The following is a 12,992-nucleotide window of genomic DNA, read 5'->3' as shown; positions in this document are numbered from 1 at the left end:
GGGGAGGCTGAAAGGAGTGGCAAGCACCGGCTGTGCTGGGCCGGCCTGGCGAGCCTTCCTGCGAAGACTGACGGGAAGTCACAGAAAGCAGCTGAGCTGGGTTGGGCTGCACATTTGTGACTTACATTGTCACCAAGATCCCTGGCTGTAGGGGGGAAGGGCAGCACGGGGTGAGGTCGGACAGGGAGGCCATAAGCAAACGAGAGGGGCCGGTGGCCTGGCAGGGTCCTGGCCGTGGAGGGGCCGAGGGGGCAATTCCGGCACGAGTGAGAGGTGGAATCTGGAGAACAGCAGCCCCCCAGCCGCTGCCGCCCTCTGTGCTCCTCCCTTGTCCACCTCAAAGCTTCCTGCCAGCGGCCAGTTGCAGGAGAAGCGGACGGCCGGGATGTGCCGCGGGACGCCGTGGCTGACCCTGGCGGCTGGGCCACGAGTCCCAGGAGCTGCTGCTCTGGGCGGAGGCCCTGCCCTGCTCGGGGCTGTCTTGGCTCGAAGGCAGCAGTGAGGGATGCTTAGCCCACCTCCAGATTCCAGCTCGACCTGTCAGGGGACAGAGCCGCCCTGGGGCCCAGGGAGACCCCACCCGCCCTGCAACACAGGGAGACAGGGGTCCGGGCCCCTCTGCTTCCATCCAGGCCCTTTGGGAGCAAAGTGGGCTCCCTGCCTCCCTGCCCAGGATGGCCCCTGCAGGCCACAGACGCCCCTCATGGTCCCCTCTCCCCACCCTCTCCCTCCCAGGAGCCATAGCCTGGACAAAATGGACCCAGGAGATGCTCAAGGCAGGACGCTGGCTGCTTGAGGGAAGGGGCCGGGGCTGGGGCTGCGGGGCGGGCGATCCTCCTACAGGGGTCCTCTCCTATGGTTGCGGGGGGGGAGCCAGAGGGCTGAGACTCAAGAGACAGCCAGGCTCCCGCCTCTTCCAGGAAGACCCCGGCATAGTTTAGGGCTCCCTGGGTCACACTCCGCTCAGTGTCCCAGCCCCACCCGCCCCCTAACCCAAGGGCTCCCTCTCTGAGTCCCCTGCCCCAGGGGCCCTCCAGGCAGACTCTGGGGTAGGCATCACTCTGCGCCAGACAAGGCACATGTGGAGGGGGCGCGGCTCAGCCCTGCCAGGCTGCTCAGGACCAGGCTGGGCACCCGCTGCCGGGCATGTGGACAGAGCCGGTGGGGCTGAGTGAGCTACTTCCGCCCGTGTTTTGTGGTGCTAAATATAGCGGCCAGGGAGGGGAGTTTCCGGTTACAGCCCCCCCCCCCCACCACACTGCCAGGAAATCGATGCCAGCTCCATTAGGCCCGGCAGTGCCTCCTGACCTGCCTCAACGGGCTGCCGAGCAGAGTGCGGAGCTGGACTGCACCCAAGACCAGGGCCCTGTCCTGCCAGGACGAAGCCCATGTGCTCCCCAGGGCAGAGGGCCCCCAGCCCCACCCGGGGCCCAGCAGAGGCCCCTCTGAGTGGGCAGGCAGTGGAGCTCAGGAGGTGGGCAGCGGCAGGTGGAAGGTGCGGGCGGGATGGGGCAGCCCCAGGCTGGGCAGAGCCCCTGCCTCAGATTCTCCGGACATCCCGGCCCAGGGCCGCCCTCAGGGCCCCTCTGAGAGGGCAGTGCTGGCGCTCGGAACCCCAGCACGGCACCACCCCGCCGGCTCCACACCTCGGCCCGAGCACCGCCCCCACAGCACCCCACTGCCGGGCTGGGCTCCCAGGACACCCCACCCGGGCCGTCCCACCTGGGTCACAGCCGGCATTTGCACACAGGTGGTGCTGCCTGAGTGGGCCTCCTGGGTGCAGCCACCCTAGGGGGCCCCAAGGGCCAGACTCGGGGGCCATGGGCTCTGAGCCGCTCCTGGAGGGGCTCAGCCACACACGGCCCCCAGGCCAGCAGGAACTAAAGTGCCCGCTGGCCCGGGGCAGGCAGGGAGCACAGGAGGGCAGGGGGCCCTAAGCTGGTGAACTGTCCCCTCCTGACAGCAGGCTCTCAGCAGAAGCCAGAGGCAGTGCGTCCTCGCTCAGCGCCCCTCCCATTCCAGCCAGGGCCCAGTCCCGGGGCACGCTGGGCACAGGGCATGCAGGTTCACAGCAAAAGCTCCTGGTCACCCGGGCCGCCAGTCCCAACCTGTCTGTCCAGCAGGATCTCCTGGACACTCTGCCCTCTACAGGGTCAGTGGACCATGACCCAGGCTGCCCCCATCATGTCCTAGGGCATCACCCAAGGGGCTGACCCGAGGATTTGGGGGCCTGTGGGAAAGGGCCAGGCCAGGCCACCACCCTCATAAAGGGGAGAGCCAGCCTTCCCTCCAGGAAACCTCCCCGGCCCTCTCCCAACTGACGGCCCCGCCACGCCCTCAGACACCCAAACCACGATGACCTGCACATACTCCTCGCAGAGGGCCCCAGCGCACGCTGGAGGTCCTGCTGGGCACCTGGTGGGGCAGATATCCAGCCCTCCTAAGACCCCAGGCGCTCAAGGGCAGCTCACGTCATCCCTGACCCCTCGCGTGGGGGTTCTGTGGGGCTCGCAGGCCAGCCTGCACACAGGTCAGCAGGTGGAGCGAGACATCACCAGTGCCCAGGGCCACAGGGCTACTGAGGGGGGCACCGGCCCAGCCCCACTCAGGGAGGACCCAGGAGCAGGGAGCACGTGCCTCTGGACTTGTCCACAGCCTCTCCTGACATGACAGCCACCGCCCCCAGGGCCACAGTTCCATCCACGGCCGGTGCCCAGTGGGCCCTGAGCGCTCGGCCTGGCTGACCCTTCCCTGCCCCCAGGGACGGCCTGACCCGACACCGTCTTCCCGCCTCTCCCTGCCAGCCGGCGGCACTGCCCAGGCCTGGCCTAGCCCTCTGCCAGCGGCCAGGTCCCAACAGACCCCGCACAGCCTGCAGCTGATGCCTCTGCTCAGGGGGAGCTGAGGGGCTTTCATGGAGACCTCGCCCTACCCTGCCCCCGAGCCCAGCCCGGTCACAGCTCAGAGTCGGTCACATCCAAGAGCGATGCCAGCCTTTATTGGGTCTGCGGGGCTCTCACTGGAGACCCAGGCCAGGGGCCACACAGCTGAAGAACCACGAGATACCAAAGATCACGCCGAGGGTCTTGGGAACATCCGGGTCATCTGCAAAGGCCCGGGCACCGTCCACGGGCAGGTGCACCACCTCGATGAGCTCTCCCTCCTCAGCCAGGCCCCCACCCGGGCTGCCCCGCTGGGCATCCGTCACCTCCGCGTAGAACATGGTCTGGCTGGAGCCGGTCAGTCCCACGCCAGACCTGAAGATGAGACAGCATGTGCTGAGGGCTCCACTCAGGCCCCGCCAGCCACCCCTGCCCCTTCCACAGTCCTCTCCTAACCACCCCTTCCAGCCCCTGGCAGGCAGGGTTCCAGGAGGCCCCTGGGTATCTCCCCACGCGGTATCCTCTCGAGTGTGAGGGAGACCTCAGAACATGCTGGATGTGAAGAGGCTGTGACTAGGCTTGTGACGTGCAACCGGTTACATTAGGTCAGGTGATGAAGGTGGGATTCTACAGACATAATTAAGGGACCTAATGAGGGGAATTTAAGTTCAAGGGAGGATGATCCTGGGTCGGTGTGACCTCATCGGGAGAGTTTAGAGATCAGTGAAAACTCAGAGAGACACTTCAAGATGAAGCAAGCTGCCTTGCTGCTGCGGGAGGGCCACGGGCCAGGGTGTGTGGGGGCCTCTAAGAGCCCGAGAGCTGGCCAGGAGACAGCCCGCAGGCACGGCCACGAGGAGCTGCAAGAGGACGCAGAGCCCCGGACCAGACTGCAGAGCCCAGCTGATGCCTGGCTGCAGCCCGTCAAGTCCCTGAGTGGTGGGCCAGGTCTCCGGCAAAGCAGATGGCTGACTCCCGGCAACCACGCAGTGAGAACGTGGGTGCCTGACAGGCGGCCCCCGTTCTACCGAGGGCCTTGCCACTCTGCCCAGGCTGGGCCAAGCCGGTCCTCTCCCCACCCGGCAGAGCTGGTCCACGCCCAGGGCTCCGGCCGTGCAGCTTGTCTGTGGGCACTCACAGGGTAGGGTACCCACTCCAGGCTGGGGCTCACGGTGAGGGTGGGGGGTGAGGTCCCCAGGGCTAGGGCTCATAGGCTGGGGGGGCATCAAGGACTCCCCTTCCTTCCTGGGTGGCAGCCAGGAGGGGATTGCTGGCCCCAGGGAGGGGGATGGGCTGGGCAGAATGTAGGGGGGAAGACCCAGCAGCGGAGGTCAGCAGCAGGTAGCCATGGTGACTGCCTGCCTTGAGGATGGGGTGACGGACAGGCTGGTCTGGACTCCAGAGGGAAAGGGCCCAACACAGTGTGCAGAGGAGACGGAAACCAGCGGTGTGTGCAAAGTCCAGGGGATAAGGGGACCCCAGGTCCCGCTGAGGCTAGCTGAGGCCAGCCAAGGCCTGCGGGGTGCAAGAGCTCCCGGGACACCGGGGCAAGGAGCAGAGGGGCTTCCGTCCCCTCCCCAGCTGTCCCACCCCTGGCGGGGCCACGCCCAGACTGACCTCACCCAGCTGCTTCCTCCGCCCTCCGGCCCCTTATCTCCCCCGGACCCTTCCTGAAGCCCGTTTCCGCCGGCCACCACAGCCTGAGCTTTGATGGAAGTCGCCGTCTGCGGGGTTTCCAGGCCCCGTTTCCGCCGGTGTGTGAAGGAGACCGGGGCCAAGGAGAGTGTGCCCTGCCAGGCCGGCACGGCCCCCCCTGCACACTCAATCACGCCCCAGGCCGCGAGACCTCAGGCAAGCGCGGGGGGGCCGCGTCACCCGGGACGGGCAGGGAAGCGGCCGGGGCCTCAGACGGAAGCCGGGGGCCGGGCCACGGGGCTGCGTGAGTTTAGCTCTGGCTCGTCCAGCTGCCGTCCAGCTCCCGGGGTGAGGAGCTGCACTGGCCTCCTCTCCCCCTCCCAGGCCTGCCTGCCCTTGTCCCTAAAACGCAGTGTGAGCTGACCACTGACCGCCTGCTGTCCAGAACCCTCTGTGGCTCCCCAGTACCCTCCAGATCACGGTCCAGAGACTGGGCTGCTCGTCCCCTCGATCTGAGCCTTTCCCATGCAGCGCCCCTGACAGGCCTCCACACAGACTCACCCCTTCTGCGGAGCCCCCGGTCCCAGGGCTGGCCTGCCCGATGGTTCAATCCCTACCTGAAGTCAGGGCCCCTGGATCGCCAGCCCAAAGGCTCAGAGACCAAGTGGCCACTGGCCAGGCACACGGAGGATGCCTGCAGATAACTGAGGCATCACACAGCATGTCTGACCCTGGGGTGCAGAAACCCCACCTGGAGTGTGGAGGTGCTAGGCCCTGCCCCATCTCCTTCCCAAGACTGAAGGCCAGGGATGCCTGGTTGAGCCTGGGTGTTGCTGAGGTGGCCCTGGGCTGGCCTGGGGGGCAGAGCTGAGGCCCCACTCCTCTGGAGCAGGCTGCCAGGGGCTGGGGCTCAGCTGGAGACCCTCCTCCTGCTCAGGACTTCACCAGGGCTGGGGACCCATCGCCACACTCCCAGGGCAAGGGTGGGCTTCACCTGACATCCCGTCCTGGAAGATGTCCCCAGGGGGAGTTGGAGTGGCTGGCAGGCACCCGGACTCTGGTAGGGGCAGGCCGCACTGCGACCCCTCCCTGGGAGCGCAGAGCTCCAACCCTGGCCCAGGACTCGGCCCTGCCCTCACTCCTGAGCCGCAGTCAGAGCCCTCTGTGACTCACCCCCACCCCCAGCCCCCGGTGCCTAATCCCACAGGAAGCAGGGGCATCTGTGAGCAGCAGCTGCCACTGGAGCCGGCCACACGGGGGTGGGGGGGGGGCTGGCAGGGGGGGGTGTGGCGGGGCCGCAGGGGGCCGCAGTGGGGGCTGGGGGCCACAGGCTCCAGCCAACCTTCCCCCAACCCTGAGCTGCAGAACAAGGCGAACTCACCCTGCTTACACAGCCCTGGGGAGGAAGCGCTCGCCGCCCCCCAGCGGCCTGTCCCAGCCCGCCTCCAGGGCTGTCCGACTGCAGGCCGCCCTCCCAGCCCCACTCACTTGTACGAGGTCACCCGGCGCAGGTCAGAGGGTGCCAGGCGGTAGCCACACTCCTCCCAGGCCTCCTTGCAGGCCACCTCCTCCAGCGAGAGCCCGGGCTGGTCCAGGAGGCCGGCACACAGCTCGTAGGTGACCCCTGCTGAGCCAGGCAGCGCCGCCTGCAGCGCCTGGGGCCTGTCCTGCTCCGCAGCGGCCAGGGACCCTGGGAAGAGACGCTCCACCTCGCCAGCATACACGGCTGGCAGGGGGAGGCGACTGCGTCACGGCCTATGGCGGCCGGCTCCACGTGACCCGCTCTGGCCAGACCCCCTTGCCAAGGCTGTTTCTCCCAGAGCCCCCTCCCAGGTCTACATGCTGACACCAGGACCCCAGGGGACTGAACGTGAGCCTGCCGGCCTCCCCGACCCCAACCTCACCTGGCCGGAACTGCTTCACCAACACCAGGCTCCTCCGGGAAGAGTTGAACATGAGGATGGTCACGCTGGGGGCAGGGGGGACCGAGCTCAGCACAGAAGCGTGCCCTCACCTCGCCGCCCTCCACAGCCCTGGAGGGTTGGGTCCCTTGCTCAGATGGGCAGACTGAGGCCCAGGCTGGGACAGAACTCGCCAGGGTCACACTGCCAGTTGAGGACCCAGGCCTCCTGTATGTGCTGGGTGGCAGAGAGTAGGAAGGACATGCTGGGCAGCTGGACAGGCTGGGGCTGGCAGCATCTGAGGGCGCGAGAATGACGGGACACGTGGGCCCTGCAGGCCAGCTAAAGCCACACTGCCCCCGGCCCATGCTCCCGGCGCTCCAGGGCAAGGGCGCCTGGGAGGCCCGCATGGGGCCCCTCAGTGAGAGGCAGGGAGAGCGGGGGTGCTCAGAAACGCAAAGGGGGCTGCGGCTCCGTTGCCCCTGGGCCCCGTGTCCCTGCCAGCCTTCTTTCCTGGTGGCAGCCAGGCCAGGCCCTCACCTATCATGAGTCTTCATGAAGTCCCACGACTTCTGGGCGCCATTCTGGAAGAGACAGGGCATCGGTCGGGGAGTGCTCCGGGGAGCGAGGAGGCCCCAGGGACACACTGCAGCAGCTCCTCCCAGGGAGACCAGCTGTGGCCCAGGCAGCCCGGGAGCCAGGAGGTGCAGCAGGTGGGCAGGGGGGTCCAGGGCAGACGCTTGCACCCCAGGAGTGACGAGAAAACTGGAGCAAGCAGTGGGGAGCTGCGGAGACGCTCGCTGTCACCCAGACCGGAAAGGATCACGGGGTGTGGAGGGCCCCGGGCTGGGGGGTCCCGAGTGAGTGGAGCAGAGATCAGGTCTTCATGGCTGAAGCTCCCTTGGGTGCCTGGACAAAGGGCCATGGGAGGGCTTGGGGCGGGGCACAGGAGCAGTTGGGGGGTGTGCCAGCGCCTGGCAGGAGCTTGCCCCTCGGACGGGATGACTCAGGGGTGTGACTGGACCAGGGACCACCCTCTCCCCAGCCTGGTTTTGGCTTGGGGCTGTCTCTCCCGTGGCCCGTGGTCCTGCTGCTCTGTCCCTTCCTTCCGCCACCCTGCTCCCCTGCCTGGGGTGCCCTGCCCCAGCGGCTCCCAGGGCTCTGGGAGGCATCTGGTGAACAGAAGGCAGTGCGGAGCCGGGGCCTGGGCCGCCGCGGGCAACCAGAACCGATGCTAACGTGGTTCCAGCCGGCAGGAGGCATGAGGGGCTGGGACCCTGCCAGCTAGGCCGTTCCCCCTGTCCCTGAGCCTTCCTCAAAGAGGTCTCTGAGGATGGGCCTTGCCCTGGAGCCCAAGAGCCCAGCCCTGTGGATACCCGTCACCAGCTTGCTTAGCCCACTGCCCTTCAGCCACTGGTCCAGCCCTTTGCCCTGGTGAGCTGCCGGCCCAACGCATGGGGCCCTGTCCAAGCCACGAACTGGACATGAACCTGAGCACCAGAAAGTACAGTCAGGGTTGCAAAAGAGAGAAGACGCTGAGGAACAACCTTTGTGAGGACTTCCCGGAGGAGGCGACACTGCGCCAGGACTCACAGAGAAAAAAGGGCCTTCCCGGCAGGGGGACCTGGCAAGCAGAGGCCCACCCACACGCTGGTCTAGCGGAGATGGGGAACCTGGGCTGAGCTTGGCCTGGAGGCAGGAGCGTCCTGGCCGGGCAGCAGCCTTGGTTTCCGGGGGGAAGGAGAGCTGTGCTGTGCCAGTCGGGCTGCCCGGGAGGCCGTTGTGAGGCACCACCCACAAGAGGCAGGCCTGGGCCTGCCTGCAGCCTGGCCACCCCAGGGCCGGCCACCCACCAGGAGGGGTTCCAGGGAAGGCCTGTCCCCAAGTCTGCCAAGTTCAGGGCTGTCCCCTGCCTCCCTCGGGGTACGTGTCACCCTGTGTTGGTTTCAGGTACCCTCTTGGATCAGGATCAGAACATCGGTCAAACCTGAGGTCCAGGCAGGGTGGAGGGGAGGGTCCAGAGAGGTCCACTGAGGCCCGTGCAGCCCCTCCTGCAGGACCCCCACCCAGGTGGTCCAGACCCAGGCCTGGCTCATCTTCATGGCACTGGGAGGGAGGAACAGGACTGGAGTGCAAACACAGCCCCCTCCCCCTCAGAGCCATGGGGAGGCCCTGCCTCTGGATGATCAATCTATCCATCCATCAGATCTCCCCTGGCATAGCGGCTACTGAGCAAAGTTGCAGAAGCCCTTCGCTGACATTCACCGCCCAGCCCACTGTCCCATGGCCCCCTGCCTGTGCCCACTGCAGCCTGCCACCCACACGGGCTCAGCTTTGGTTACCAGCACCCATCCACCTTTCACAGGAAGTGGGGGAGGGTGCCACAGCCAGAGGCCACCGCAGTCAGATGCCTGGACCACCCTGTGCTCACCTGCTGCCCCCAGAGCCCTGGCCCCTGGGAGCTGTGTGGCCACAATCAGGCATTCTGGCCCCAGGCCAGCACCAGGGACAGGGCGGCAACCTCCACGTCCCTGTACTATGCCCTCACCCCACCCCGGCTTCTGCCCCAGGCCAGTGCTGCCAGCCCAGGTCCAGCCTGGGGACAAGACTCCCTGTCCCCTAGGGCCAATGGGACAACAGCAACGGGGCGGTGCAGCCTCTCTCAGGCTGGGGGTCAAGAGAGTGTCATAGTTTGGAGACAGGAAGGGACCTGGGGGAGGGGGGTAGAGAGGATATTGCAGGCCAAGGGCAGTCAGGCAGAGACAGGCACCAAAGACCTGCACCACCTGTCCTGACTGAGGGGCACCGAGGGCCGCACAGACCACGCTATGGGGTGCAGTCCTCACCTGGATGGCACGGTGGACTCCAGGGGAGCTGCAAGCAAAGGGTGAGGGCCCAAACTGGACAAACATGTGTTTCCTGTGAACCTACTCCCATGTACGGCGCCAAGGGAGGCAGCCGCGGTACCGCACTGCCTCCCAGGGAACGGCAGGAGGAGACGATGCCCTGGCGGAAAGCCTGCAAGGACGGCAGGTGGAGACACGGAGGAGGCGTCCTGGGGAGGAAGCCCACCTGGAGAGGCTCTCCAGTGCGCACCCCCGTCCCTCCATTCGCCTTCTTCTGCCCAGAATGGAGAACACCAGCTCCAGGAAGCTTGCCCCGACCCTGGGGGCGCCCAATATGTCCCACCGCAAAAAGGGCCGGGCTCAGCAAAGTCTCTTGAGAGGAATGAGTGGTCCCTCGAGGTGTCCCTGCCCAGACCCTCCCCGACCCCGACACTCAACCGGAGTGTGCGCTCCGCGGGGACGCGAGGCTTGCGGGGCGGGACCACGAGACTCGAGGCGGGGCTCCTGGGCCCGGAGCTGGGAGCCGGGCTCCGGGCGGGGGCGGGGCTGCGGGGGCCGCCGGCTGGAGGCGGGGCTCCGGGCGGGGGCGGGGCTCCGGGCGGGGGCGGGGCTGCGGGCTCGAGGGGGGCGGGGCTCCGGGTCGAAGGCGGGCGGGGTCCCGGGGCGGTGTCGGGCAGCGCGGGGAATGGAAGGCGCGGAAGGCGCGCTCACCTGGCGGTAGTGCAGCGTGAGCGGCACCAGGTACGGCGAGGCTGCGCAGCGGCCCACGGCCACCCCCTCGATGCGCTCCATGGCGGCGCGCGGGCGCGTACCCCGGCTCTGCGCATGCCTAGTGCGCGCGGGGCGGGGCGGTGCCGAGCGCGGGGCGGGCCCGGGGTGGCCCCTGCCCGGGTCCGTGCGGGTGGGACGGCGGACTCAGGCGCTCCCGGAGCCCGCGGGCTGGGAGCGGGGCAGGAGGCGAGCCCCGCCGCAAGGTGCAGTCGGCCGAGCGTGCGGCCAGCGGGGCGGGCGCGGCTGGAGGTTTGAGAGGCGATCGCCGCTGCCCGCTGCCCGGGGGACTTGGGCATCTTGGTCGCGAGAGAGCGACGCAGCGCAGCTTGGCGGAGGGGGCTCGAGCCGAACTGATGTCTGCCCCCCGGGGTTGACCAAACCCAGGGGCAGGGAGAGAAGCCGGCGCCGCCGCCGCGCCCCCCAGATAGGAGCGTTAGGGGGCGCGAAGGGCCATCCTGTGGGCGGTGGTGGCAAGAATGTAGACACCTTGGAGGCCCCTGGGTGGAGGCAGAGAAGGCTCTGGAAAGAGGGCAGGGCGAGAGGATCTGGAACCTGCCCTTCAGGGAGGAGTTGCCACTCCTGTCTGGGGCTGCTACCCCTCCCCCTCGCGCCCCTCGCTGCTGTGGAAGGGCCCCTCCTTTCTTGGGTGTGGACCTCCAAGACCCGCTTCAAATGCAGCCACTGCCTCTCCAGTGTTAGTCGTTCAGTCGTGTCCGACTCTTTGTGACCCCGTGGACTGCAGCACGCCAGGTCTCCCTGTCTATCGCCAACTTCCGGAGTTTACTCAAACTCATGTCCATTGAGTCAGTGATGCCATCCAACCATCTCATCCTCTGTTGTCCCCTTCTCCTCCCGCCTTCAATCCTTCCCAGCATCAAGGTCTTTTCAAATGAGTCAGTTCTTCGCATCAGGTGGCCGAAGTATTGAAGTTTCAGCTTCAGCATCTGTCCTTCCAATGAATATTCAGATCTGATTTCTTTTAGGATGGACTGGTTGGATCTCTTTGCAGTCTAAGGGACTCTCAAGAGTCTTCTCCAAAACCACAGTTCAAAAGCATCAAGTCTTTGGCGCTCAGCTTACTTTATAGTGCAACTCTTACACCCATACCTGACTACTGGAAAACCCATAGCTTTGACTAGACAGATGTTTGTTGGCAAAGTAATGTCTCTGCTTTTTATTTTTTATTTTTGTTTGTTTTTTAATTTTATTTTATTTTTAAACTTTACAATATTGTATTAGTTTTGCCAAATATCGAAATGAATCCGCCACAGGTATACCTGTGTTCCCCATCCTGAACCCTCCTCCCTCCTCCCTCCCCATACCCTCCCTCTGGGTCGTCCCAGTGCACCAGCCCCAAGCATCCAGTATCGTGCATCGAACCTGGACTGGCATCTCGTTTCATACATGATATTATACATGTTTCAATGCCATTCTCCCAAATCTCCCCACCCTCTCCCTCTCCCACAGAGTCCATAAGACTGTTCTATACATCGGTGTCTCTTTTGCTGTCTCGTACACAGGGTTATTGTTACCATCTTTCTAAATTCCATATATATGCATTAGTATACTGTATTGGTGTTTTTTTTCTGGCTTACTTCACTCTGTATAATAGGTTCCAGTTTCATCCATCTCATTAGAACTGATTCAAATGTATTCTTTTTAATGGCTGAGTAATACTCCATTGTGTATATGTACCACAGCTTTCTTATCCATTCATCTGCTGATGGGCATCTAGGTTGCTTCCATGTCCTGGCTATTATAAACAGTGCTGCGATGAACATTGGGGTACACATGTCTCTTTCCCTTCTGGTTTCCTCAGTGTATGCCCAGCAGTGGGATTGCTGGATCATACTGTCTAGGTTGGTCATAACTTTTTTTCCCAAAAAGCAACTATATTTTTATTTCATGGATGCAGTCACCATCTGCAGTGATTTTGGAGCCCCCCCCCCAAAAAAATAAAGTCTCATTGTTTCCACTGTTTCCATGAAGTGATGGGACCAGATGCCATGATCTTAGTTTTCTGAATGTTGAGCTTTAAACCAACTTTTTCACTGTCCTTTTTAATCAAGAGGCTCTTTAGTTCTTCTTCACTTTCTGCCATAAGGGTGGTGTCATCTGCATATCTGAGGTTATTGATATTTCTCCCAGCAATCTTGATTTCAGTTTGTGCTTTATCCAGCCCAGCACTTCTCATCATGATGTACTCTGCATATAAGTTAAATTAGCAGGATGACAATATACAGCCTTGATGTACTCCTTTCCCAATTTGGAACCAGTCTGTTGTTCCATGTCCAGTTGTAACTATTGCTTCCTGACTTGCATATAGGTTTCTCAAGAAAGAAAGTGGTCTGGTATTCCCTTCTCTTGAAGAATTTTCCACAGTTTGTTGTGGTCCATACAGTCAAAGGCTTTGCATAGTCAATAAAGCAGAAGTAGATATTTTTCTGGAACTCTTGCTTTGTCGATGATCCAACGGATGTTGGCAATTTGATCTCTGGTTCCTCTGCCTTCTCTAAATCCAGCTTGAACATCTGGAAGTTTGTGGTTCACATACTGTTGAAGCCTGGCTTAGAGGATTTTGAGCATTACTTTGCTGGTGTGAGATGAGTGCAATTGTGAGGTAGTTTGAGCATTCTTTGGCATTGCCTTTCTTTTGGATTGGAGTGAAAACTGACCTTTTCCAGTGCTGTGGCCACTGCTGAGTTTTCCAAATTTGCTGGAGTATTGAGTGCAGCACTTTCATAGAATCATTTTTTAGGATTTGAAATAGCTCAATTGGAATTCCATCACCTCCACTAGCTTTGTTCGTAGTGATGCTTCCTAAGGCCCACTTGACTTCACATTCCAGGATGTGTGGCTCTAGGTTGGTGATTATACCATTGTGATTATCTGGGTCGTGAAGATCTTTTTTGTACAGTTCTTCTGTGTATTCTTGTCACCTCTTCTTAATATCTTCT

At 63.2% G+C, this 12,992-nt stretch overlaps 1 protein-coding gene across 6 annotated transcripts; it reads right to left on the bottom strand.

Annotated features, from left to right (window-relative positions):
- Nucleotides 1-2,976: 2,976 nt before the first annotated feature.
- On the bottom strand, nucleotides 2,977-10,085 carry NUDT14 (nudix hydrolase 14). 6 transcript variants are annotated; one of them, XM_086362704.1, is made up of 5 exons: nucleotides 9,976-10,085; nucleotides 6,959-7,002; nucleotides 6,422-6,716; nucleotides 6,006-6,243; nucleotides 2,977-3,257 (listed from the first exon to the last, which is right to left on the bottom strand). In XM_086362704.1, the coding sequence occupies exons 3-5, from the start codon at nucleotides 6,471-6,473 to the stop codon at nucleotides 3,017-3,019; spliced, it is 531 nt and encodes a 176-aa protein (XP_086218830.1). In that variant the 5' UTR covers nucleotides 6,474-6,716; nucleotides 6,959-7,002; nucleotides 9,976-10,085; the 3' UTR covers nucleotides 2,977-3,016. The 6 variants fall into 6 exon arrangements, with proteins under 6 accessions (XP_086218830.1, XP_086218831.1, XP_086218826.1 ...); XM_086362705.1 differs by having other exon boundaries at nucleotides 6,422-6,655; XM_086362700.1 differs by having other exon boundaries at nucleotides 6,422-6,486.
- Nucleotides 10,086-12,992: the final 2,907 nt, after the last annotated feature.

Source organism: Bos grunniens, chromosome 21, assembly GCF_055505025.1.
Source record: "Bos grunniens cultivar Pamir isolate PY7600 chromosome 21, Bosgru_T2T1.0, whole genome shotgun sequence".
NCBI lineage: Eukaryota > Metazoa > Chordata > Mammalia > Artiodactyla > Bovidae > Bos > Bos grunniens.
Note: the sequence above shows the minus strand (reverse complement) of the source record. Positions and strands in the feature narration are given on the sequence as shown.